At 42.7% G+C, this 25175-nt stretch overlaps 4 protein-coding genes and 1 non-coding gene across 6 annotated transcripts; 4 read left to right on the forward strand and 1 right to left on the reverse strand.

Annotated features, from left to right (window-relative positions):
• Positions 1-1092: 1092 nt before the first annotated feature.
• LOC9646597 (VAN3-binding protein) lies at positions 1093-3697 on the forward strand. Its single transcript, XM_024675403.1, has 7 exons — positions 1093-1953; positions 2004-2147; positions 2245-2671; positions 2755-2946; positions 2992-3044; positions 3109-3160; positions 3235-3697. Exons 1-7 carry the CDS (start codon positions 1561-1563, stop codon positions 3474-3476), a joined length of 1503 nt encoding a protein of 500 aa, XP_024531171.1. The 5' UTR covers positions 1093-1560; the 3' UTR covers positions 3477-3697.
• A 5475-nt stretch (positions 3698-9172) lies between these two features.
• On the forward strand, positions 9173-10331 carry LOC9632160. Of its 2 annotated transcripts, XM_024675270.1 has the most exons (7): positions 9173-9299; positions 9354-9495; positions 9662-9762; positions 9826-9876; positions 9939-9992; positions 10045-10149; positions 10202-10331. In XM_024675270.1, the coding sequence occupies exons 1-7, from the start codon at positions 9201-9203 to the stop codon at positions 10250-10252; spliced, it is 603 nt and encodes a 200-aa protein (XP_024531038.1). In that variant the 5' UTR covers positions 9173-9200; the 3' UTR covers positions 10253-10331. The 2 variants fall into 2 exon arrangements, with proteins under 2 accessions (XP_024531038.1, XP_024531039.1); XM_024675271.1 differs by lacking the exon at positions 9173-9299 and having other exon boundaries at positions 9313-9762; positions 10045-10148.
• Positions 10332-10360: 29 nt separating this feature from the next.
• On the reverse strand, positions 10361-10432 carry TRNAD-GUC. The gene has a single exon. It is a non-coding gene; the product is annotated as a tRNA-Asp (tRNA).
• Positions 10433-10606: 174 nt separating this feature from the next.
• Positions 10607-12928, forward strand: LOC9646599 (protein KTI12 homolog). Its single transcript, XM_024675443.1, has 9 exons — positions 10607-11395; positions 11460-11563; positions 11621-11677; positions 11742-11827; positions 11879-11964; positions 12017-12129; positions 12187-12237; positions 12289-12366; positions 12431-12928. Exons 1-9 carry the CDS (start codon positions 11242-11244, stop codon positions 12608-12610), a joined length of 909 nt encoding a protein of 302 aa, XP_024531211.1. The 5' UTR covers positions 10607-11241; the 3' UTR covers positions 12611-12928.
• A 61-nt stretch (positions 12929-12989) lies between these two features.
• On the forward strand, positions 12990-21784 carry LOC9646600 (cytochrome P450 71A1). The gene is made up of 8 exons (XM_024675380.1): positions 12990-13142; positions 13371-13414; positions 13606-13723; positions 13863-13970; positions 14118-14164; positions 20305-21070; positions 21124-21375; positions 21440-21784. Exons 1-8 carry the CDS (start codon positions 12990-12992, stop codon positions 21782-21784), a joined length of 1833 nt encoding a protein of 610 aa, XP_024531148.1.
• Positions 21785-25175: the final 3391 nt, after the last annotated feature.

Below are 25175 nucleotides of genomic sequence, written 5' to 3' on the forward strand. Positions count from 1 at the left end.
CATCTTATTTCTAGGGGGACACAAGATCAGATATGCCTTTTGACCAATCCAATGTTTATGACTTTGCTCACATCACCGCACATACACAAATCACCCCTCAAGAGCAAGAAATCTATTTGCTGCTGCCATGCCTGCCAAATCCAGTAGAAAATTCAAGAGAAATTTCAGGCTGAATGGATATCCAGCTTTAGTCCAGCACAGACCAAGCCTTACCAGCATCTGCTGCAATTTGCAGATCTTTTTTTTCTTCTCTCAAGCATGATCAAGCAAGATCTTGAGAGAGGAGGTGACTGCAATTGCATTCTCTTGGTTGGTGAGCATAGGATATCAGAAATTCAATTGCAGTCTGCTGCATGCAGCCAGCCATGTGTTTGCGTGCACCTAAAAGCCTGAACTTTTTCCAGATGATTGGTTTGGTGATTGGTGTCCTCCTTTGAACAAACTTTCAGTACTCTTTTCTTTCTTCTGCCGCGCAGTTCTTTTTTACTCATTTTTTTTCCCGCTAGGGAATACTTGCTCTTGTGAAACTGGAGGTGGTGGATCAATCAGTCAAGAACAGTGGTCACATTGAGGTTGATCTTTGGATTGGAGGTCACACAAGAGACAAAGGGGGCTGTTCCTCTCCCCCTCACAATCACAGTTGCCAAATCCTGGAATGTATTTAGACAGGACAGGGTTTGAATCAGAAACATGTTATGTTAGCCTCACTCAAAACATGTCTCCTGACAAATCACTCAAAAACTATTCCGCTCTTTTTTATATTTTCTCTCTTTTATTTCGTTTTCATCACTTATATTATTTTTCCACACATAAAATAAAAGGCATTCTCAGGTGTGGAATTGGTTTTTGCCCATTTTCAAATCTAGGCCATTGGATCAAGCCGGCCGACGGTCCGGATCTCGTCCCAACCCACCTGACTTCCCGTGCCCGTTGACCACCCAATCCGCGCCGTCGGATCGCCAAGTACACGGCGGATTCACGTGCTACGTGTCTCATTTCTACTGCCGCTTAGCTCCAGTGGCACTGTGGATCGTTGGATGGTCCACGCCACAAAAACAAAGGCATGAGCTGTGAAAACATTGGTTTCTTTTTATTCTTCTTTTTTGTGTGGGGGAGGAGCGAGCGAGCGAGCCACTGCCATCAAGGCCGATCGCAAACAAAGGAGAGAGGAAATTTTTCTAGATGGCGCGGGAGAAAGGAGAGAAAAGGAATGTAGCAGCTTTCCAGTGTCGATCCATGGAGTTTTTTTTCTCCTCCTTTTCCAGAGTGGTCTCTTGATGGTTCCATCCCATAGGCGCCTTCCATTTGTTTTCTTTCGCTCCACTGTTTGGGATTTTTTTGTGATCGCCCACTACTCATCCTCGATTTGTTCTCGTTTTTTTTTTCTTGTGGGTTCCCTCAAAAGCTGGAATTGTCACCGCCCACCAGATGGATCATCCCAGCAGATGAGGATCCAGTTCTCCTCATTCCTCCATCTTAGTTTTAAGCTCTTTCTTCCACCAAAGATCATTAACAAGGTTAGGTAGTGTTCTTCCAGTGATCGAATCCACGCGAGGGAGAATGAAGAGCAGCCCGGAACGCATCCAAGGTAGTGGCTTCCACCACAGCTTTGCATCCAAGTCCTCGGATTTCAAGGGCAGCTTCCTCCACCTGGAGAACATCCAGGAGGATTCGGCCGTGAGCTTTCCATCGCCAACCCCGGGATTCCCCGAGCCGGAGACGCCGCAAGAGCCCCTCGAATTCCTCTCGAGGTCGTGGAGCATTTCGGCGTTTGAGGTGTCCAAAGCTCGAGCGGCATCGCAAACTTCCATCGCGACGCCGCCGCCGCCGCTGCCGTCGGCGCAGGATGATTGCTCCACCACGATCTCTTCCTCGCAAGAATCCAACTTGGAAGGAGCGCCTTTCGTGTTCGCTCCCTCGATGACTTCGCAGATGGTCATGGACAGGATAATGGTGAGAGTTTTTAAAGCTTTTCTCTTTGTGTTCATACGTGTTCTTCGCAGGAACACTCCTTGTTCACAACTCCCCGGAGGAATTCCCACAGCAGTGGACCATTGATTTTCCACCAAAACAGCGGCATTCTGGCCGCCAGCCCTCCGCCATCGCCCAAGCAATTCACAGACGATCACCTCCATCCCCACCACCAGGTAAAGAACTTTGGCAAGCTTTCTCATCGAGCAAGAACGAATAAAATCTCTTTTTTCCCTTGTTGGTCGCTTGGATTTGCGTCGCTCTTCTCTCCAGCCCACTGCCGCCTCCAAATCATCCCATCAGCTTCGCGGGAGATCATCCGTGGGACGATGGTTTAAAGACATGAAAGAGCGAAAGAAAGAGCTCAGCCGAGCACATAACGCTCAAGTCCACGCCGCGGTTTCTATGGCCGGAGTTGCAGCGGCGGTGGCGGCAGTGGCAGCGGCTACAGCGGCGGCGGCGACACCATCGCCATCGCCATCGCCATCTCCGTTTTCTCCAGCGCTGGACGATCCTTCCTCGTCGTCCAAGACGACGAGCTTGGCTGTCGCTTCCGCGGCCTCGCTTGTCGCGGCACAGTGCGTGGATCTGGCCGAGAGCTTGGGAGCCGATCACGATCACATCACTCACGTTGTCAGCTCCGCCGTGAACGTGAAAACAGCGGGAGATATCATGACGCTTACTGCCGCGGCAGCCACTGGTAAGCTCTAAGTTCTGTCAAAGTTTCATCGAGTTCTTGCGTGGTTTCTTCGTGTTCTTACTTTGTTTGATCTTTTGATCTAGCTCTGCGTGGAGCCGCGACTCTCAAGGCTCGGACGCTCAAGGACGCAAAGAGCCATGCAACCGTGACTCCCTACGACAAACACGCCTTACATTTTAACAGTGGCGACCTGGGATCCGAGGATGGCGAGGCCGAGAGCTACACGCAAGAGGTTCTTAACAGAGGATGCGAGTTTCTCAAGCGTTCCAAGAAAGGTAGCGGAGAAAAAATCGATCTCTTTAATTGACTCCTTGTTGTAGGCGAGCTACATTGGAGAACTGTGTCAGTGTATAGTGATCCCAACAATGGCCAGGTTTGTGAACATTGCTTTAGGAAATTCTAGTTTATGTTCTCATGGTCTTTGATCCATCACGCAGGTAATTGTCAAGATCCAAAGCAAGCATATGGGACTAAGGAAGAAACGAAAAGGTTCGTTTGTTTTTCATTTCTCCTTGACCAAGGTGGCATTTTGATGCGAAGTTCTCTCTGTTTGATCTAAACAGGCATTGTTCTCGACGTGGATGCTAACATTCCCGCATGGCCGGGACGATCGCTGCTCGACAACGGCGAGCAGCGGCGATACTTCGGATTGAAAACCGCGACTGGAATGCTCGAGTTCGAGTGTAAGTCAGAGTACGAACACCGGCTATGGACACAAGGCATAGCTCATTTACTCCATCTCTCCAGCCAACATTCTGTGGCACTCACCACAACTTCCACACAATCATCGACTAAAAGGCCATAGCCAGGCCAAAGAAAAAAAGAAGATAGAATGAATATAGTTCTATTTGTTCTCGAGCTGGGAGCTATGGAGCCAATTCAACACACAAGAAAGCAAAGAAGTGTATAGCAAAGAGAAGAAGAAACTTCTTTCTTTCTAGTAGTACGGAAGAGTAGCACTTTGCTGCGTTAGGGAATCGAATGCGACGGGAAAATGCGATTGCTAATCGATTTCTTTCTGGATTCCAAGCTCGATTTCTTTGTTTTTTGAGCTCAACCTCTTCGCGTGGAGCGGAGGAGCGTTTTGCTGGGCGCTGGGACGCTGCTGGCGTCTGGAGTGCTGCAAATTTCGAGCCGGCATTTGCAGACGTGAAGATAGCTTTGATGAATGCGGAGGCGACTCGAATTCCATGCCATGGTTTTTTTCCTCGATTGCTGTTTGCTTTTATATTTGCATTCAAGAAAACAGATCTTTCATTCTCTTGGAGCTCCTCTTCTCTTTCTCCTCGTTGTTTGTAAGTTCTCTCTCACGTAAAATTGCCTCCCCAGGAGCTTTCAGAGGACAGACAACTGGGACTGGTGGAAAAGTAACATGTTTTCAGTGCCGGTTCGGCTTGACCATCACAGAGTCTTTCAAAATGTCAATCCACAGTGTTAATCGCAAGGAGCAAGAGAAAGATTTTAGTCACAGCATTGTGAACTGGCTGAAAAGCTGGATTCGTGGCTTTCCCCGTCACTAAGATGCAATGCAGTGAGCTTTTGTTTTGTAGGTATCATAACAGTTCTCTCCTTTTCGTAGACCGAGAACCTCCCACTCGAGAAAAGAAAAGGTTCGTTACTTTCTTTTCTCCTCCATCGCCATGTTCAAGAGAAGTTTTCTTTCTCCGTTCTCGTCGACGTGGATGCTAACATTCCACGATCACTGCTCGACGATGGCGAGGAGATGGAGTAAATGAGCTTATGCCTTGCGCCAAGTGCTTGTACTCTGACTTACACTCAGACTCGAGCATTCAGTCGCGGTTTTCAATCCAAAATATCGCCATGCAAGTGTAAAGCCAATCCACTTTTTGATAGTAAACCATGGTACTTATACATTAGCTTAGTAAAACAACGATGAGCTAGGGTTTAACAGAGTACCATTGGATATTAGCCTACCAGCGCCAAGCAAATTCAGTTTCTTTTTTATTCTTTCTAACAGACTGCAATCAAACTCAAGCCAAACTGTTGCAATAGCGAGACAACGTCTTTTCTTGCACTAAAAAACCATTCTCTTTAGCATTGTTTACTTTCCCATTGCTTATCTGCAACCTAGGGTGGCCACCTAGAATAAATCTCTGGATATGGGTGCGTTCAAAACAATTCAAAAACAAAACAATCTCTACCCAAAATTTATCCATATGAAACTTTATATGTATTATACTTCTATAGGTATTCACACCCTTACAGTACACCTATCTGAACCCTAAAAAAGAGTAGCCACTGTGATCTGTCACGCCCTGAAACTAGCACACCCAGCCATCGTAACTCTAGCCTGTGGAATTCACCTGGAATTTCTATAGCTTCTTCTTTCCCGCACTGTCCCAAGTCTCGCCCAGATCATGATCATCCTCCCAGACAGTGACCGTACAGTAACCAAACGGATGCCAATAGTCAAACGACCGGCGATCACGGGAATTCACATTTTCCAAAAAGTCTCTTACCTCACAGCTATTGCAAGGGATTCAATCGATTCGTGCCCGCCAGAGCGCCGCAGAAGCCTGGGAAGCATGCACTAGACAAAAATTATGAAACCAACTCTGCGATCACTTGAAAACATGTTGCTTTGAACAACGTTCCACCATGTTGTCTGTAAAATTCCACTATACCTACAGAGGACAAAGAACAGTGGAGCTCTAAGAGCCACCTGCCGCGAGCTCCGCGGGCGCCATGCAGCAAAGCGCTAGCCCCCCAATCTTCGCCATGGAAGAAAGTAACTCTGAACTGTAACCTGTGATTGCAGCCTTCTGAATTCGTCTAATACTTTGTACCTTGAACCCATGTCCAAGAGTACGATCATGGTGGCTGATGGGTTTGCAGTATGAGTTTGGGTGGCTTTGCTGGACAATCTCATCAGCATCGAGCTGAGTGTGTTTTGTTTTTGGCCTCAGGATTCTTGTATGTTGCAAGTATACGAAACAGAAAACGAAACAACTATCTTGGAGAATTTGGTTCAGCTGGAGCTCTTACCATCAAAGGACCACGGTAGAAAAGCAACAAAGGAGACGAAGAAGAAGAAACCAACAGACTACCTGGTAGCCACGCTTTACCTGCAGGTATTTATTGATGCTAGAAGATCCTACCAGCGTTCCGAGCACACTCAAAGCATAGGTCCCTCTTACCTTAACTGTCCCAATTTTTATTTGTAAGACTTCTCTTTCATACACTTAGGGGTGTAGGAGTAGTAAACATAGCAAACAAAGTCCTAATTACTCGTTACTCCAGATAATCGAGGAGGATGGCATTATTTCATCAAGATGTCTCATGTTTCAGAAATCAGGTAACTTTGACTAATGATCCGGACAAAGATATTGGTGCTTGGGGGACTAAACTTGTTGATCTTAGTCATTGCAAGTGATCCGTCTCAAAATTTATAAAATTAAAGCAAAAACATTTTTTTTTAAAAATCAAAAAGTGTTTCTTTTTGCTTCCACCAGCGCATGAAATTATATTGAAGCACTGTTCTGGCCAGGGATAATCCAATCCTTGGCTCCTCGTCCAAAGAGATTGCATTTGGCGAAAGTACTGTAAATATAGTTGATGCCCAAAACAGTGACTTCGGTCATCTATGAGGCCTTTCCACTGCTTGCAAATTGATTTTACGTGGGTGTTTAGAAACACTGCTGGCAAACGCACCAATATGTTTGGGCACAACGGCAAGAGCTTCATTGTCTTGAATTCCCTCACTAGGGCCTCTCACGAGGGATCTCAAGGTCCTGCCACCCTTTCTTGTTCTTGTTACCCTTGATCCCCACGTCTGTGACCATGCACGCATCCAGGCAGCGCTATTGCATTTGCGTTTCGATTATGCGTGTAGTCTACTTATACGATTCGAGTGTGGAAAAGGTGGCGCCGCCTGAAAGCATGGATGTATGGGCGATCGACAACAAGGTTCACTTCTATTGTCGCCATGATGCTACCAGGGAGTTTTGTGCCTGGAAACTTTAAGCTGGTCTACAAAGTGGACGATCCACGGGTATAATATGCAAAGCCTATGTCCAGCATTAGATATTTTCAATGTCTTTGTGAAAGACTCCACATATCATCTCTCGAGGCTGGACGCTGCATCGGGAGGCTTTGTCGAGGAAACTAGTGTGCCTCAAAATGTGAAAGAAGGCTTGTCTCATGCTCCATCTTGCTGCTACAAGGACACGATTGTGGTTGCCGGTCCCAAAACATTAGCAGTGCTGGAGTGCAAGACCAAATCTTGGAGCACTCATGAAAACCAAAACGGTTCAAAGTTTGATTTCTTGCTTCCATTTGAGTTGTCTGATCCTTCTCAATGAAAGACAATTCGCTAACATCTATCTATATATATATATATATATATATATAACGATAAGACGAGGGGCTTGAGGCCGTCTGGTCGCAGACATGGTCATGGGAAATTTTGTTGATGTTGCTGTTGGCCAATGGGAGAGCGAGAGGATTGGGTGGAGCAGAATTTTGACCGGAGAGGGCGGCGAGGGTGCTGGGTAGATTGCATGGCAGGGCTTTGAGGGAGTGATTGTTTTTATGGTGCTATCACGAGACCAGGCACGGCAAGGAGCTTGCTGGCCGTAAGACGTAAAGGTGTGTCATTTTTCTTTGTAAAAGGTGCTGTGGATGTTTTGCTCGCGCTCCATTTGTCTCCATCTTTATCGTAATTTGCCAAGCAAGAACATGAAAACTATCACATGGCAAGGAAATGGAATACACGAGAGAGTTATCATTACATAAGAGTAGAGTGGACCTCAGGTACATGCTTTTGGTAAAAAATTGACGTTTCTGTGATTGTGTGTGTGGTTCTCAGCCTGTGAATAAAACTTTTCTATTCTTTCCTTGATTTTGGTCTGCGATTAACACTGTGGATCACTGGAAAATCCTCGGGACATTTTTGGAAGAGTCTAGATGATGCTCAAGGCGAACCGGCATTAGACACGGTACGATGATTCAATGCAGTGAGCTTTTGTTTTGTTCTCCGGATCGATACACTCTGAGCATATGGGACTAAGGAAGAAAGAAAAGATTCGTTACTTTCTTTTTATCCTCATCAAGGTGGCATTGAAGAGAAGTTTTCTGTCTTAAACAGACATTGTTCTCGACGTGGATGTAACATTCCCGCGTGGCCTGGACAATTTTGGATTGAAAACCGCAACTGGAATGCTTTGGTCTGCGAGTATGAGCACAGGCTATGGACGCAGGGCATAGCTCGTTTACTCCATCTCTCCAGCCAACGGCACTGACCACAACTTCCACACAATCATCCATGTCAGGTGGTAGATGACAAAACTGAGCCGATTCGAAACCTTAAAAAGTAGAAGATAAAATGAATATATGGCTTCTTTATGCTCAAGACGTGAACGCCATTGTTTTGTTTTCTTATTCATTGACAAGAATCAAACAACGATGGTTCAAATAGAAGCAAGCACTCAAAATTGGAAACGTTTTGGTTTTCATGTTTGCTCCAAGATCTGGTTTTGCAATCCAGCACTGCCAATGTTTTGGGACCGGCAACCACAATCGTATCCTTGTAGCAGCAAGATGGAGCATGAGACAAGCCTTCTGTCACATTTAAACTAGTTTCCTTCACAAAGCCTTTAGATGCAACATCCAGCCTCGAGAGATGATACGTAGAGTCTTTCACAACGACTTTGAAGAAATCCAGCGCTGGGGATACAAGAAAATCTTCCCAAGGCGTATCATACCCATCGATTGTCCACTCTGTAGACCAGCTCAAATTTTCCAGATCCAGGCACAAAACTCCCAGGCGACTGGTATCAACATCATTGAGTCTTAGACAATAGTAATACACCTTGCTGTTGATAGCCCTTGCATAGCAATGTTGCGTCCATCCTTCTATCCATCCTTCTGGCAGTGCCACCTCTTTCCAAATCCCTACACTCGAATCGTATAAGTAGATTACACGCATAAATGCAAGGCAAATCCAATAGCGCTGCCTGGATGCGTGCATGGCCATGACGGACGTAGAGAGCATGGGCGGTGACGAAGGCGGCGGTGGGAGGACCTGGAGATCCCCAGTGAGGGGATTCATGACAACGTAGCTCCTCATGCTGCACCCAAACATTAGACCACCAGCGCATGAAATAAGATTGAAGTCAAGTTCTGGCGGGGGGTCTACCATAATCCAATCTTTGGCTCCTCCTTGTCCGAAGGGATTGCACTTGGCAAGGCTACTACCAGAAATATAGTTGAGGCCCAAAAGAATGGGGGGACTTCGCTCACCACCAGAGTGGTATTTGTGGTGGAGAGACTTAAACCGAGGTGACTCTATGAGATCTTTCCACTGCTTGCAAACAGACTTTACGTGGGTGTGTAGAAACGCTGCTGGCAAACGCACCAATACCTCCTCCTCGATTACCTGGAGTAACGAATGGTCCATTACTACAAAACTGTTTGCCCTAAGTATACACAAGTGCCCTTTTTATAAAGAAAAATGGAAAAGGTTAATAGAAAGGTAAAAGGCAACATTGTTAAAGAAGGATAGACTTCCATGGCGAAGAATGGGGGAGCGCTACCGCTTTGCTGCATGGCGCCCGCAGAGCTAGCGCCAGGGAATCGAATTCGGCTGCAAAATGCGATTGCTAATCAGGTGTGGCGCCATTTCATCGATTTCTTTCCAGATTCCACGGTTTTTTCAGCTCAGTCTCTTCGCGTGGAGCGGAGGAGAGTTTTGCTGGGCGCTGGGACGCTGCTGGCGTCTGGAGTGCTGCAAATCTCGAGCCCGGCATTCGCAGACGTGAAGATTGCGTTGAGGAATGTGGAGGCGACTCGAATTCCGTGCCCTGGTAAGATTGTCTTCTCAGTGCTGCTTGGCATTCATGGATCCAGCGAAGCTTTCGTTCTCTTGGAGCTCTTCTTTTTCTTTCTCCTCGTTGTTTGTAAGCTGTCGGTTCTCTCTTTCACGTAAAATCAATGACGCTTGCCTCCCTAGGAGCTTGTGCAATTTTTCAGAGGGACAGACAACAGTGACTGGTGGAACGTCGTTCAAAGCAACGTGTTTTCGAGTGACCGGGGAAGCCACGAATCCAGCTTCTCAGCCAGTTTACAATGCTGTAAGTGAAAAAGATTCTCTGGTTCATGGGCTGTGATTAATATACTCACCTGTGAATCATCAGGACATTTTTGGAAGAGTCTATGATGCTCAAGGCGAACCGGCATTAGATACGGTGTGATGAAGCAATGCAGTGAGCTTTTGTTTTGGATCATGACATTCCTTTTCTTTTCGTAGACCGAGAACCTCCGGATCGATACGCTCGCCGAAATACCTCCCGGCAAGAGCAAGGTTTGCCTAATGGAAGGAAAGAGAACTTCGCTCACGCATTTTGTTCTTCCAGGTCTCCTTCCAGATCACAGTTAGCGAAGAACAAGCCAAGCTTGGGCCTCTAGAGCTCAAAAATTTCAAAGCGACAGGCTACCTTGGCAAAGTAAATAGCAAACAGGCAAGCTTTCTTATTTCTTTTGTAGTTTTTCTAAAAACAAGAGAAAATGTAGGGATCCGGTCGTCTGGATGATATCGATTTCAGCGAATTGGACAGTGACTAAAAAGAACTTTGCAACGTTGTGTAATTTGTGATTTACATCAAAACGTTAACAAAAAAACACACATAATTTTCGTAGTAAATAAAAAGGATTGACAAACAAAACCACTTTCGCCGTTGCCGGGGATCGAACCCGGGTCGTCCGCGTGACAGGCGGAAATACTTACCACTATACTACAACGACTTGACCATGTGAAAATTGTCCTGGTAAGCTTTGTAAATATTAGACGAATTTGCCCGGATTCGAACCCTTACATTTTCGACGGTATGGATGAGATGTCACAAATGCGGCCCGTCCGATCTTAGGTCACTCCACGATAAGAAGCTGTGCGAGGCTAGGGTTTGCAGTGTAGTTCTTTAGGTTTTCTTCTGCGATGGAAGATGATGCTGATCTTTCCCCGTATGATCGACACTGATTCGGCGATTTTCTTATTGAACAGCCCCTCTGGGGCGTTCGAAGCCAGAATACTCTGATTCCTTCTTCATCGCGTCTTGCTTGTCTCTTCTCTTTTTTCATTTTCCTTGTGGAAAAGCGGCGAAGGTGATGTCTAATCTTTCCCCGTATGATCGACACTGATTCGGCAAAATCTTGTTGGCTGTCCCTCGAGGGCAGCTAAAGCCAGATCGATCTGATTCGCCCCCTTCTCTTTTTTTTCAAGCTTTTTTCGTAATGGGTTGGGTGTGATGAAGCTTAGAACCTTACCTACATTGTCTGAAACGCTGTGTAGAGACCAAACTTTAGAGGCTGCTTCTGACCCAACGCGAATGCCCATCTCCGGCATCTCGAAACCAAGCTTTGAAGCGATCAAAACTCGTAGAGAACGTTTTGTTTCTCCAGATGCCATGGCAAAGGTTTTGGATGAACTTTGAGCTTTCAAATCGAACACACCAGAACTTGTTTCGCAAACTCGCAAGCTATCCAGCAAATGCCCGGTATGGGCATCTTGAAAGAACAAAGAAACGTTTGGGACGAAAATTTAGGGCTTTTCTGGAATGGCGCTGGTTGTGATGTGTGGGCAGCCCTGCAGCGGCAAATCGGCGGCGGCCGCCAGCCTCATCCGCGGCCTTGAAGCTGCGAGCTTGCCACACGCGGTGAAGCTCATCGATGAGACGTCGCTGGGGTTGGATCGAAACGAGAGCTATCAAGGTGAGTGAGAACCATTCGTGTTTGTTCTACAATGTGGTCACGATCTTCTTTGTGGGAATTTTAGATATGTTTCACGAGAAGAACTTGCGAGGACTGCTGAGATCGGCTGTGGATCGCGCGGTCACCAAGGAGGTGATTGTCGTCATTGATTCACTCAACAATATCAAGGTAAGAAAAGCGGTCTAAGCTTTTGGAAGTTTTTCTCGATTGTTCTTGCAAGAACAGGGATATAGATACGAGCTTTGGTGCTTGGCCCGTGCTGCTGGAGTCCAATACTGCGTGGTAAGGATCTTCCTTGGTTTTTCTTTCGTTCTTTTATTCTACTTGACGAGTTAAGGCTTTCTAGATCTACTGTGACGCAGGTGAAGATGATTGCCGGAGCTGGAATAAGTCGAAGTTTGATCGGGGCGATCCTTGCTATGATGATAAAATGTAAGCTCTCACACTTTGGATGACCGTAAGCATGGGAGATTTATGAAACAGATTTGACGACTTGGTTCGAAGGTTTGAGCGTCCTGATAGAAGGAATCGTTGGGATACGCCACTGTTTGAGTTGAGACCATCTGAAGGTACTCTCTTTTCTTTCCTGTTCTTCGGTTAAGATCACGGGCTTCCTTGCAGGAGAGTTCACAGAATCGTCTACACCAATTGTAGAGGCTGTTGCGTTTCTCACTGGAAACGAGAAAGGGAGAAAGGTTTCTCGGATACTCCAGCCAACAATTGCTACTCAAACTGTTAAGTAAAACACGGAAAAGCGTTTGAGCACAACTGATGAAGTCGCTTCGCTGCAGGCACGGATTTCCGAGACAAACTCGCTATACGAGCTTGATCGTGCCACTCAGGTACCTGCAAGAAAACCATTCTTTCTATTAGCCACACCACTGTTTTCCCAGGACGTGATCAACGCTCTCGTCGAGTCTCAAACGCAAGAACTTGGCTCACTCGTGGATATTGGAGAAGGATTGCCGAAGATATCCTTTGTTCCTTCTTTGTTCTCGACGATCAAACTCCAAATTCTCCTTGACTCCTTGGAACATCAGGTTGCAAAAACGAATCGGCCTCCCAGAGCTCCGCCGCCACCGAAGAACTTTCATCCGGCTCGCAGGACAGTCGAGCCTCTCAGGTCCACCGCCACCGTCGGACAGTCTCAGCGCCAAGCGAATGTTTGCCGACTATCTCAACAGAGAACTCAGTGACCAAGTTCCGAGCTCCTAGATCACTGTGGTACGTTTGTCAAAAACTAGTTTTTGTTCTTGGCAGATAAAGAACATTTTCTCAAGATCAAACTATTGTGAGGTAAGGTTAAAAGCTGCGAGTGTTTGCCAGCTAGTGATCAAGTTCCCAGCTAAATCACTGAGGTCTATTTGTCAAAAACTAGTTCTTGGTAGGCATTCTCTCAAGATCAAAATAACGATTCTATCATGCTAAAACACTAGGAATTAAGTTCCAAAGTTCTTGACCAGCTAGGGATCTCCAAAGGCTGGCCAAACGCCACTACTTGACTCAATTCCAGGTGTTTTGCTTCGTCAGCCATTCATTTCTTCTTCCTCCAAGAATTTTAAAAAAAAATTACAAGAGGGATGCGATTCCAGGAATGAATGAGCGCGAGGTATGGATTGCGCGCTCCCACTGGCGATCGCGCACATGGATCGATTCCAGGGATGAATCACACCGGCGCCTGGAATACGCTGGTGGAATTGACGCCTGTATCTCAGCATTTGAGAGAGCATTCTCCAGGGGCAAGGGGGTTAGCTACGCCCACTCCACGCCCTTTAATGCTTAACGACTTACTCTAAGTTGCATTAAAATTTAATTAGTAGACGGGTGTATCATCTATCACAATAAAGAGGAGTTGCCGAACTTTCTGGGGCTGCCGGATCCACCCAATCGCAACCATCTGATGGGGGGTGTAACTGTAAAGGGGTTATTTCTTTAACCACGTGTTAGCGAATAATTGTGTTGATGTTTGCTCCAGGTGAATGGGAGGCAGCCAAGCTGCATAGGGCAGGAGAGGAAAGCGTAATGACATATGTTACATGCAAATGTGTTGACTGTGGCTGTGCTTGTCGTCTGGGCATAGAGATCGCTTGAGCAGCAGCAGCAGCCCAAGCCTGCAAGAAAGATCTAGCGACTGGAGCAAAATCAATCATCCTCCTAGTGGTGGAGCGAGGTGTCACAGCATCTGGACGCGCCGCTAGATTGGATTGCAGTGTTCATCTGCTGGATGTCGTGCTGCAAACTATTAACCGTGAAGACTGGCCCAGAGGCGCTGGCAGAGGTGCTGAGAGAGAGGCACCGAGCAGTACTGGAGCGCTGAGTGAGGTGCTGGTGTGAGAGAGTGGCCTAAGGCACTGGCAGAGGCGTTGAGAGGAGGCACCGAGCTAGGAATGCGCTCACTAAGGCACTGGCAGAAGCTGGGCAAGCAGAGGGCGCTGAGAGAGGGCTGGCTGAGCAGGGACTGCATTAGAGCACTGAGCAAGGTGCTAGGGCGTGCGAGGCAGAGGCACTGACAGTGGTGCCAGGCACTTTGACACTGGCTAGAGGTGTGGGCATAGAGGCACAAGGCACCAAAGAGGCATGTTTCAACTCTTGGCATATTTTCTTGCTGTTTTCGTTATTTTCCTGATTTGATTTTTGCAATACTTTGTGGTGTCTTTGCTCCCATTGAAAGTTTTCACTTTCTTATGCTCCGAACTTAACAGAAGAATTGCTTGGTATGTAGTTTCTCAACCACTGGCATCAGAGGAGGTCTGCATGGTCATCAGGATGGTAAGTTTTTTATTTTCTTTACAGGTGAATTCATGGGTGTAGAGATTGGGACATAGGGTATTAAGTGTTAGCTAGACTTTGATAGTAGGTTCTGTCTCTTGCTATGGTGATGGAAGTGTGGTATCAAAAGATTTTAGGTTATCCAAATGGCAATGCACAGTGCTCTTGCTAATCTAATTAATGACAAGTTGTAACCATGAGGTGATAAATGTCTTTGGTGGTATCAGCCAGAGATTTGAACTCTGTTTAACAGGTTATCTGAATATTTATTTTTTAAGTGAACAGCTTTATTTTTAATGCTTTACTAATAAAATAATCTAATTTACCTTATTTTATTTTGTTTTATAAATTACTATAATATTTGAATATTTAAGGTCAAAATTAATTTTTATAATTTAATTTAACAGTATTTGTAAATATAATAAGAAAACTGTATTTTATACAGATAGCCTGTTTAAATATCATTATAACATCTGAAACTCAACACCAAATGATGGTATATCAAATATGGGTTGACTTAGTTTTATCAATGAGTAGGATCATGATCAAAGCTTCAAATGTTAATAGAACAAATTAAACAATTTCAACAATAGGAGTATATATTATATTTTTAGATGTAGCCTTAACTATTTACAATTTAATTCATTAGCAGAAAAACTAAAATGATGTATGCAGTATTTGATTAAGCAGTAATATATTAGAATCTTTTTCCTAACTGTAAATATAGTTTATTTAGTACATAATAATGTGTAGTAATATTCTAAGTAAACTGCATAATTAAGTAATGTCTTGCTAAAAGAAAAAGAGTAATAATTATTCTTAGTAATTATTCTCTTTTTTAAAATAAAATATTAATATAAGTTTATCCCATGTAAAAATATAATTGACATATAACATATTATTAATAATAGAAATTTCTGTTTAATTTTTTCTGTGTCAGGTATTTTTCTAAATATATTCTTATTTCCAAATAATAATTTGTATTTAATATTTTTATTAATGAATATTTATTCTTACTTATGCCTAGGAATATATTTTGTTCTAAATATTTATATTATCAAGTTTACAAGAATTAATTTTTGTGTTCACCTAACATTTGCTAAGCATAATTCCCTCAATTCTTCTTTCAAAGTGGAACACAATATTTTTTTTTTTGATACTATTCCAATTTTAGTTTTTAATGTAATAAAACTATAACAATCAAAACAGTATTTTGCTAACTAGGCAGCATATGCTAGGTAAGTGCTAGTCTATAATAATTAGCACTTGTCTTGAATGTCATAGTTTTGGTACATTGAAACTGACATAAGCCTTTCAAAACCACTTTTTGGATTTGAAATAAGAGTATTCTAGGCTATCCACCTCAAAAAGAGTAATCTATGTGAGGTTAAGCTTTTTTGTCTTGTTTATTAAACTTAACTCAAGAATTTTTACTCAACATTGGCAATAAGGGTAGATTTTCCTTCTACCATAAAGGATCCATTAGTTGTAGCATTGGAATTTGATATAAGATTACATATATGAGAAAGAGATCATCATTTCATTTGAAAAGTTAAAGATAATGTTGCTTACTTTGTAGAGTGACTTCCCAAAGCCAAAGATGGAATCTATGTTCCCCTTGATATATGTATTTTAAAATACATGTTCAAGGCTAAATCACAAATGTGTGCTTTAAAGTAACAACATTAGCTATATCAAATTTGGGAGAAAGAATCAAATTCAATAGAAAATTGGTGTATAAACAACTAAAGAGAACTATTTGAGAAACAATTTATAAAGGTTTAAATATAAAAAGAAAAGATCCGTGAATAAAAGTGCAGTTTATGTTCAAATTCATTAAGGGTCTTGGGGTACTTAACGTTAAGTGTCCTCGGGTTTGAATAGTATTGACTTTCTTAGGAAAAATTTAATATAAAACCTTTTTATATATTGTATTGATGGTGAAAATAAGTAATAGTTGTTCTTGGAGTGACATATTTTTATAAGTAACCAACGAGAGACAATCTATAAGAGTTTAAATATAAACCTATAAACAAGAGTGCATCCCTTTTTTTAAGGGTATTGAGATATTTAAGGTTAAGTGTCTTTGGGTTTAAATAGCACTAGGTTAATTGACCTTCCAAAAAATCCAAATTCAAGATATCACATTTGGTATCAAACGGGTATTGAACTCAATGAATAGAATCACACAACATGTTGAAATTGAAATTTGGTAGATATAATTTATTTTTGGCTAAACTTAATTCGAGGGGTAAAGTGTTAACAAACTCAAAGGGTATGCTGTTAATAGAGTAGGGCTCTTGAAAGAGTTGCAACTTTTAACTTCTATTTACGAAAACAAATTTAAGAACTTATAATTTTGGGCTAGATGACATTTTAAGAAATTTAAATTCCAAGAGCTCACAATTTTGTACTTTAATGCCTAATCTAACTAGTGATGTGCATTTTGATAAAGCCTAAATGTGTAAGTGTATTTCAACTCGGTCAAATGACTTCTCTAGTACTAAAGATTGTGAGGTAATACCCCTAAAAAATTGGAAATTGTCTTTTAGACATTTTATATGGAATTTGTGGTATGAATATAATTTAAGGGATGAAAGCCTTTGTGTTTTTGAATTTGCCTAACATAATTCTACAGTCTAGAACTGTTGGTAAGACATATTTATGGATGAAGTATATACTATTACATAGTCTAATAGATGGATATATATTTCTTAATAGAATAAGGATAACATTTTCTTTAAGTGCTGAAAGACTAGAAGGCATGATGAAATTTAGGCTGGGTGTTTAATATCAATAAAGTTAATAATTTCATAAATATGTATATAATTTGATAATGAAGAGATTATAGCATTATTAATGGGAAAAATATCATCATTTATTAGTGTAAGTATGACTCTAATAGATGCAATGTTTGGGTCTAAAATATCATAAAGATAATATTGGTAAGTTCAAGTAATTATCACCATTTCCAATTTGAATAAGCCACTCAGCCTATAAAAAATTATTTTCAATTAGACTCACATTTTTTTTTAGAGAAAGTTTTCTAAAAAATTTCCATAACATATTCATTTTTATCAAATTTAAAACAATTTATGCTTGATGACTATGTGGAATACTTAGTAATGTTTATCTGCAGTCACCACTTGTAATAATAACTATTTATCTAAAAGGTAATTTAGTTCTATTATATCTTTTAATGCTATATTAATGGCAGAAAATGCATGTGTGTAAACCATACTAATTTCATTCCATATTGAAACATGTGCATTCGTAATTTTTTGGCGTGCTTCACTATTAACAGTAATAGAAAAAGGAAAAATTTCATTTATTGGAACATAAAGTTTAAATGCAATATATAATGTTTGACCATTATGTAGTAAAGTGTTTGCAATACTTGTCCAGACTATACTAACTATATTTTTGTTTAAAAAGTTTTAATGTGTATATAAGAGTGTTAAGAATAAATGTTTTACCAATACAATCAGGACTATCGATGAAAATATATTGATTTTGCTAGGTTGGGTTATTAATAGTAATATGTAAGAAACTAATTTTCTTGTTCACCTAACTACACATTTAACCCTATAAAAGAGTCTTACTCAAAACCTCTAGAGGTACTCTTCCTAACTTAGGGATTTACTAGCCTCAAGGGGTGACCTCAAAGTCACACCACCTTTACATTTGGTCCAAGTGGTTTACATGTTCAATCCCATTATAGACACCCAAAGGTATCCCTAATATACTACTCCATTATACTAAAGTTAGATTCATTTGCCTTTGATAGTCCAAGACTATCTGTATAACAATCTCATCTCCCAAAGACTTAACCATCCATCCATGAGTGGCTATCCTATGACCACAACTTAGGATCTTTAGGATGCTTGGAGATATAGAAACATTATTCCACTAAGCCATCTGTCTATATGTAGTCATGTTATGACTACACTTTAGCATTTTTAGGATGCCCAAAGACATAAAAAACACCCTTCTCCAATATGTCTCATTCAGTCCACACCAAATCTCTCCTCATTCACAGCAATGCTCACTAATACTATCATTAGATAAAGGCTCAAAGGCCTAACCACTATATCCCATTGACTTCTAAAATTTCTTCACCACATGATTATACCCTTGATCACTATACAAGAGAATTATTCTTTTTTCTTTTCACAATTTGGGACTTTAGGATGATATTTTAAAACACTATAGCTCTACGTGAGTTTCATAAGTATTCCCCCACCTTCCGCTTCTGGGTGCCTTAGCCATGTGGCTAAAGTGAAGTTTTTATGAGCCATATTAGGTATCCAAATAAATAGTGCCACCCACACTTGGATTGGTAATATCAACCATTTAAACTTTTGGGGAAGTTAAAGTTCGCTCTTGAACACTTCACCAAATTACCTCATTTATCCATTTATGTTCACTTTAGCCTTTAACATTTTAGTGGTTATATCATCACTCACCACATGAGTGTAACCTTCTTTAGTCACACTAGCCTTTCTTGACCAAATTGGTTTCATTGGAATACAATCCTCATCCTCTTTCTATTAACCTTTTATAACCCCTTTGAGGGATGATTGCTTTAGCCTTTCACCCTATGATCTGTATTAGTATTCGGACTTAGTCTTAGATTTAGAATTGGACTTAAACTCAGACTTGGACTTGGATTCAGACTTAAACTCAATCTTAATCTTGATCTTGGTCTCACTCTCAATCTTAGTCTTGGACTTGGATTCCATTTTGGACTCTCCATCCCAAACCCAGTCTTGGCCTCCATCTCGGACTCAGACTTGGATTCGGTCTCAGGCTCACTTTTGGATTTAGCTTTGGACTTGGTCTTAGATTCAATCCCAACACTTCTATATATTATGACATCTACCATATATTAGTCCTTCTTATATCCCTTTCTAGGTACTTATTCATCAATCACTTTGTGCTTCTTCAAGCACTTCTTTGGGAATTCAATTTCTTCCACTTTGGGGCTTAGGGATTTATATTTTACAATTCCACCACCTATAAACAAAGTTTAATGTCCTCAATAAACCATTTTATATAGTAACTCCATTATAAATTACCATTTTCATCCTTTGCACTAAGCCACTATTCATCAATGGTTTAACACTAAAGGCTTATTATGTCTTGTCTATCTTAATCTCTCCAACTTAAAAACTCATTAGATCACTTGTGGTGGTTTTTTCCCTTTTTTTATTTAGTTATTTCTAAACCCATTAAAGACACTTTTTCTATCTCAATTTTAATACTCATTTTAGAGTAGTTTTGGTTTCTATCAACATAATCATCGTAGCTTAGAACCTTAATATTAACTTCTCAAGTCAATTTTTTAGATGTCTTTAACACTTTGTATTGCATATATTGTGTAAACTCCACATCCCTATTCTAAGAAGTTCTTTATTTGAGAGCACCATTATCCTCTCTTTTATTTCATGCCACCTTAGGTATTAAATTCCATTTATTCATAATTTGTGCTAAGGTTATTCATGGCCCTATCATTTGGCTACTTTGCTATTTTATATTTTGGAGCTTTTAGCTTTTGCCAAATTGGAGCATTTAAGAATTCCATTCTTGGAAACATTTTTCTTTCCCACAATCTGGTAGTATTCACCATATAATAATTCCTAACCTAACTTATTATTTAAATTCCTTTTAACAATTTCCAAAGCCTATTATAATTTGCTCCTATCATTTAATTATTACACCAAATAACATAGGATTGCTACCTTCATTCTTAGGGTATCCTTTTAGTTTATAAACAAAATCTCAATTTTGCCAAGTTTATGGGATGTTTACCCATAGGAAATCTCACTAGCATTCTCTTCTCGGGCACTATCCACAACTCAATTTTACAACCCTTCTATAAGTCCTTCCATCAATTTCTTTTCGCCACGCGGGCCTAAATCAGAGCGACCGCAAAAATAACGTCTTTATTTTTTAGAAAGGTTGTTTCTCAACGAAAGGCTTCCAGTTTATAGAAGTTTCCATGCGTCATTCACCATTTGAAGTGTTTATAAGGACACACTACATTTCCAAACTTCCATGGAGCACATCACAGCTTTTTTCACCTTCTTGGCTTCTTTCTTCTTGGTGATCTTCTACTATGATCGATCTAAATCACGCAGCTCCCATGTCATGCCTCCAAGCCCCCGGCCCTTTCCAATCCTCAGCCACATTCCACTCCTGGCCAGCAATTCCCGCGGGCCGCATCTCATCCTCTTCGATCTCGCCAAGAAGCTTGGCCCGATCTTCTACCTCCGCCTGGGCTACACCCCCACGCTCGTCATCTCGTCAGCCAAGATCGCCCAAGAGATCCTCAAGACCCACGACAGGACCTTCTCCTCGCGGCCATCGCTCACGTTTGCCGAGGCGATCCTCCCAGACGATCTCGTCTTCGCGCGCTATGGCGCGAGATGGAGGGAGCTCCGCAAGATCTGCACGCTCGAGCTCTTCACCGCGCGCCGCGTGGGGAGCTTTGCGGCAGTGAGGCAAGCGGAGATGGAGAAGTTCCTGGCGATGCTCTCCCAGAATCTAGGAAGAACGGTGAACATGACCCAGGAGGTCACCGTCCTCACCTTGGAGATCATGCAAACGCTCGTGTTTGGGACGAGCCGGACCTTCGGTGCCAACGATTTCCTCCGCTTGGTCCGCCAGGGGAACGAGCTGAGCGGGAGGCTACACATCGGCGATTACGTCCCATGGCTTAAATGGATGGATCTCTCGCTGCCCAAGCTGAGAACCTTAGCAACCAAATTCCATGCCATGCTTCAAGCACACATTGAAGAGCACCGATCCTCTATAGCCAAGCAAGGACATGGCGGTGAGAGCTTCCTGGACGTCTTGCTCTCGCTCCACAACATGTCAGATCTTACCATCCGGTGCCTCATGCTGGTAAGACTGGGGTTGACTTGAGTGTTGACTAACTCGTTGGCCGTTCTTGCTAGGATGCTATGAGTGCAGGGCTGGACACGACTGCCACAGCGATAGAATGGGCTCTCACAGAGCTACTTCTTCATCCACAAATCTTGGCAAAAGCCCAGAAGGAATTGGACGACGTGATCCCTGCTAGTAGCGCTATCGTGAGTGAGGCCGACATTCCCAAGCTCAAGTACCTCGGCGCGATTGTCAAGGAGACCCTGCGCAAGCACCCACCGGCGCCACTCATGGTTCCACGCGAATCCACCGCCGAGTGTAAGGTAAGTAGTCTAAAAGGTTTGATCCTCGCTAGATCTCTGAATTTGTTATCAACGTGTATGAAAGCTTGAAGAAGCTGGCTACATGATCCCAGCCAAGACCCAAGTGTTGATCAACCTCTACGCCATCGGCCGGGATCCAAACATCTGGGAGAACCCTCTGGAGTTCATCCCGGAGAGGATGAGCAGCGAATTCAATTCGGCCGTGGAACTCATGACGTTTGGCTTTGGCCGGCGATCCTGCCCGGGGATGAACTTGGGGTTGACTGCTGTTCATCTCGTTCTTGCCAATCTTCTCTACAGGTTCAACTGGACAACACCAGATGGTAAAGAGGTGGACGTGGGCGAGGGGGTCGGGTTCACGCTCATGCGGGCTCGTCCACTTGCATTGGTTCCACTTCTCCGCAAGTAGTCAAACATATTGATTAGAATAAACAGAGTGTGTTTATTAAGTACACTTTTGCGAAGGTTAGATTGGAAGCTCCCAATCTGCCATGGTCCTGGTCCAATGGGCTTCGGTTCAGTTCTATTCAGGCAATTATCTCAAAAAATCTATGCGCAAGCTTTGTTTGGATACCAGGCCCATTTTTGGGCTCCAACACGTCAAACAACCTGTAAATGAATGGATATATTTAAAATATACTAGCAATGAATCCAGCTATGCTGGCCTACACAAAATTAAGTCTTCAAAGATGTTTTTTGGATTTTAAATTGTTCATGGTTGCAAATTTATTTAAAACAAGAACAATGCACCAAGTTCCTTCTTTTATTACCATTACCATTTCCCTTCCTGCTTTATTTGCACTAACTTCTTATGGCTCTTATGTGAATTTCTTTTTAAGAGTCTAAAGACAAATTAATTTGTCAAGAGGTAAACCATTACAAGGAAATGGCTCACATTTTTACACTTTACTGCTTTGTCCAGTTTTAAATATCTTTAGTAGTGATGCCACATAACATCATCAACTCACTCTAAACAATAGTGCCTTGGCAATAGTTAAGTCCTTGGGATTAACTTTTGCATTTCTGCTCATGCTAGAGGCTACCTTGGCCATATTGATGGATTTTTTAATCAAGGACTGAGCAAGCTTGCAAGTGCCTCAATTGCAGAGACATGGAATTGGAGGGACTCATGATACAGGCAGGAGCAACAATTCTCTGGACATAATTGTGGCTGCCAAAGCTGCATGTTGGATTGATGAGATCTCATCAATCCAGAGAATTGGCAGAAGGCTTGAAAAACTGGAGTTTTGATGACAAAGAGGTCAGAGGTTCCATTTCCAAATTTTTAGGAAATTTTGACTTCTGATTGTAACATTCCTTAACAATTTCTTCAAGAGACTCTACTTACTGGCTCAGACCTGATTGAAAACTTTCACACTTGAACCTTGATGCATTGCTCATCCAAAGAATCAATAGAACAATGTCATAAGTCCTTGTTGTCCAACCCACAACATCCTATCAAAAAACTAATGGGGCAGTGAGCACATGCTCATTCTCAATGAAAGACCAACTTGTAACTTCTGTGTTCTAAAGTTTTCCACATAAATTTTAGCAGTCGTTACTCCAGTCATGCTAGACAAATTTCTCACTGAAAATGAAGAGAGAATGGTGGATTCTTGCCTTGAAAAACAGGGATTCTCCAGAAGTGTATCTCAAAAAGTGACATTCTCTACCATGCTTTCTCGAAAGTTGGAAGTTTCTGCTAATAACTTCTCTTTAAAAATAAAACACAAATATACAGTGCTGTAATACAATCATGTGACTGTTGCTTCTTTGAAAATATGAACCAGCCGCTCGCTGTCGGGCACACCTCCAGTGCTACTAAGCTCTTCGATTGCATCTCCCAGCGCAATGCTGCGACCTGGAACATGATGGTCCATGCCTACGCTGTGTGACTCTTCTTTGACATTGGTGATCACATTTGCCAAGAGCCGCTGTGCAGTGGAATTTGTGCAATCCTACATGTAGAGCTCCAATCTGAAGAAGATCTTTGATTCCATGACGGATGATGATGTGGTCTCTTGGATCTCGCTCATTTGCCCCAAGAACACGTTTAATGGGGTGGAGTTTCACGATCTTGTCTCGCAGATCTCGATGCTCATTGGATATGTGGCGGTATTCTGGATCCGCAACTGCCAGGCTATCTTGCTGCCTGGTGTCTCTGAGGCCGTGACATGGAACTAAATTATCACAACACTTGGCAAATCGAGGCAGTGAAATCGACCTTTGATCGAATGCCAAGGATCTCGTGTCATGGACAAATCTACTACTGTGCTACGTTCAGAATGGATTCCTCGAAGAATTGACAGGGCATTCCATCATCTTCCCTTCACTAATGCAGTCCAAATTGTGATGATCTTGGCGAATGCTCAGGGATTTGGCCACCACAAAAGAGTTTGATTCCATGCTGGATCAATTTATGTGCTATGGTGCAAGCTTTATGGCTGCCAAGGCCTCATGACCCTTGCAAAGAACATCTTCGATCAAATCTAGGAGAAGAAACCAGTCTTTGGAGTGTGATGCTCCTCATGTATGCCGAGAATGGGCATTTTGATGAGGCCATGAGGTTCTTTCACTAGATCCCATGCAAGACCATTGTCTGCTGGACAGCTTTCACACAAGTTTATGTCAACTTGGACAATCTCAAAAATTTTGAGCATGAAAATGTGCAGCTTGGTTTCCTGGACGACCATGGTTTGGGCTTATGCTCTAAACATGCATGATAATCGAGCAGTGCAACTTATAAATCTCAAGGGCATCAAGATGGAAAAGGTGATGTTATGCCACGTGTCCATAGGACAGTGGTGTGGAACCCGAAGTTTAAAGCCTTGAGCCACTGAATGAAGGAACGGTGCCAAACTCCCAAGCATGGAGCCAAGGAGTGACAGAACCGGTCCACGGAACAACTCTCGAGCACACAGCCCAAGGAGAGAAGGAATAGGTGCATGGAGCAACTTGGAATAATCTTAGAGTATCCAGCATCCCAATGCCAGGACTAACACGCAAAATGGAGCCAAATGGAATTTAGCGCTATTTTGGCATACCGATGGCCTAATGCAAAGATATGGGTATTCCACCAGCTAGCATAGTGTGGAGCTTGGGCTTAGACCTAAGCTGGACACAAAACAAGGATAGGCATATAAACAGAAGCTAGACTATGCCTCAAGTTGGTCAACCATGCCCAACCTACCCACTATCCCTACTATACATTTGAAACCCCCCACAGCCCCCCCCCTGAGGAACATATGCTTTGGGCTTTCACCCCAAGCCTCCCTTAGTATCAGGAGTTAGTCTTTGGGACAAGTTTGAAACTTACTAAATATGGAATGTCTCTAGATTGTGAATTTGGACACGGGATGAACATGTAAGCGACTAAATTTTCCATTCTACTTTAGTCACTTAACCACACCTCTGACCACTTGGAGGAGTCTCATTCACAACCTCCATAAGTCCAATCCAGGACTTGGGACTTGCTAGCCCTGAGAATGGCATCCATGCCACTCAACATTTGCACTTGGTCCAAGTGCTCCACGTGTCCGATCCCATGACCGACACTCAAAGGTACCACCGACATAGCAGCCCGTTACGCTAAGGCCATGCCCAATCACCTTTGCCACACTGGTAGTCCAATACCACTTGCATCACCGTCTTGGCTCTCCAAGACTAGGCAAACCATCCGTGAGTGGTCATCTCAGATCCACTCTTTAGCATCCTTAGGATGCCCACCGACAAGGGGAATAGCCTTCCCCAATATCCCTCTGTCAGTCCCCACTAAGTCCCTTTCTGCCCCTGGCCGTGTT

The sequence above is a fragment of the Selaginella moellendorffii genome, unplaced genomic scaffold, assembly GCF_000143415.4.
Source record: "Selaginella moellendorffii unplaced genomic scaffold, v1.0 SELMOscaffold_14, whole genome shotgun sequence".
NCBI classification, from domain to species: Eukaryota; Viridiplantae; Streptophyta; class Lycopodiopsida; order Selaginellales; family Selaginellaceae; genus Selaginella; species Selaginella moellendorffii.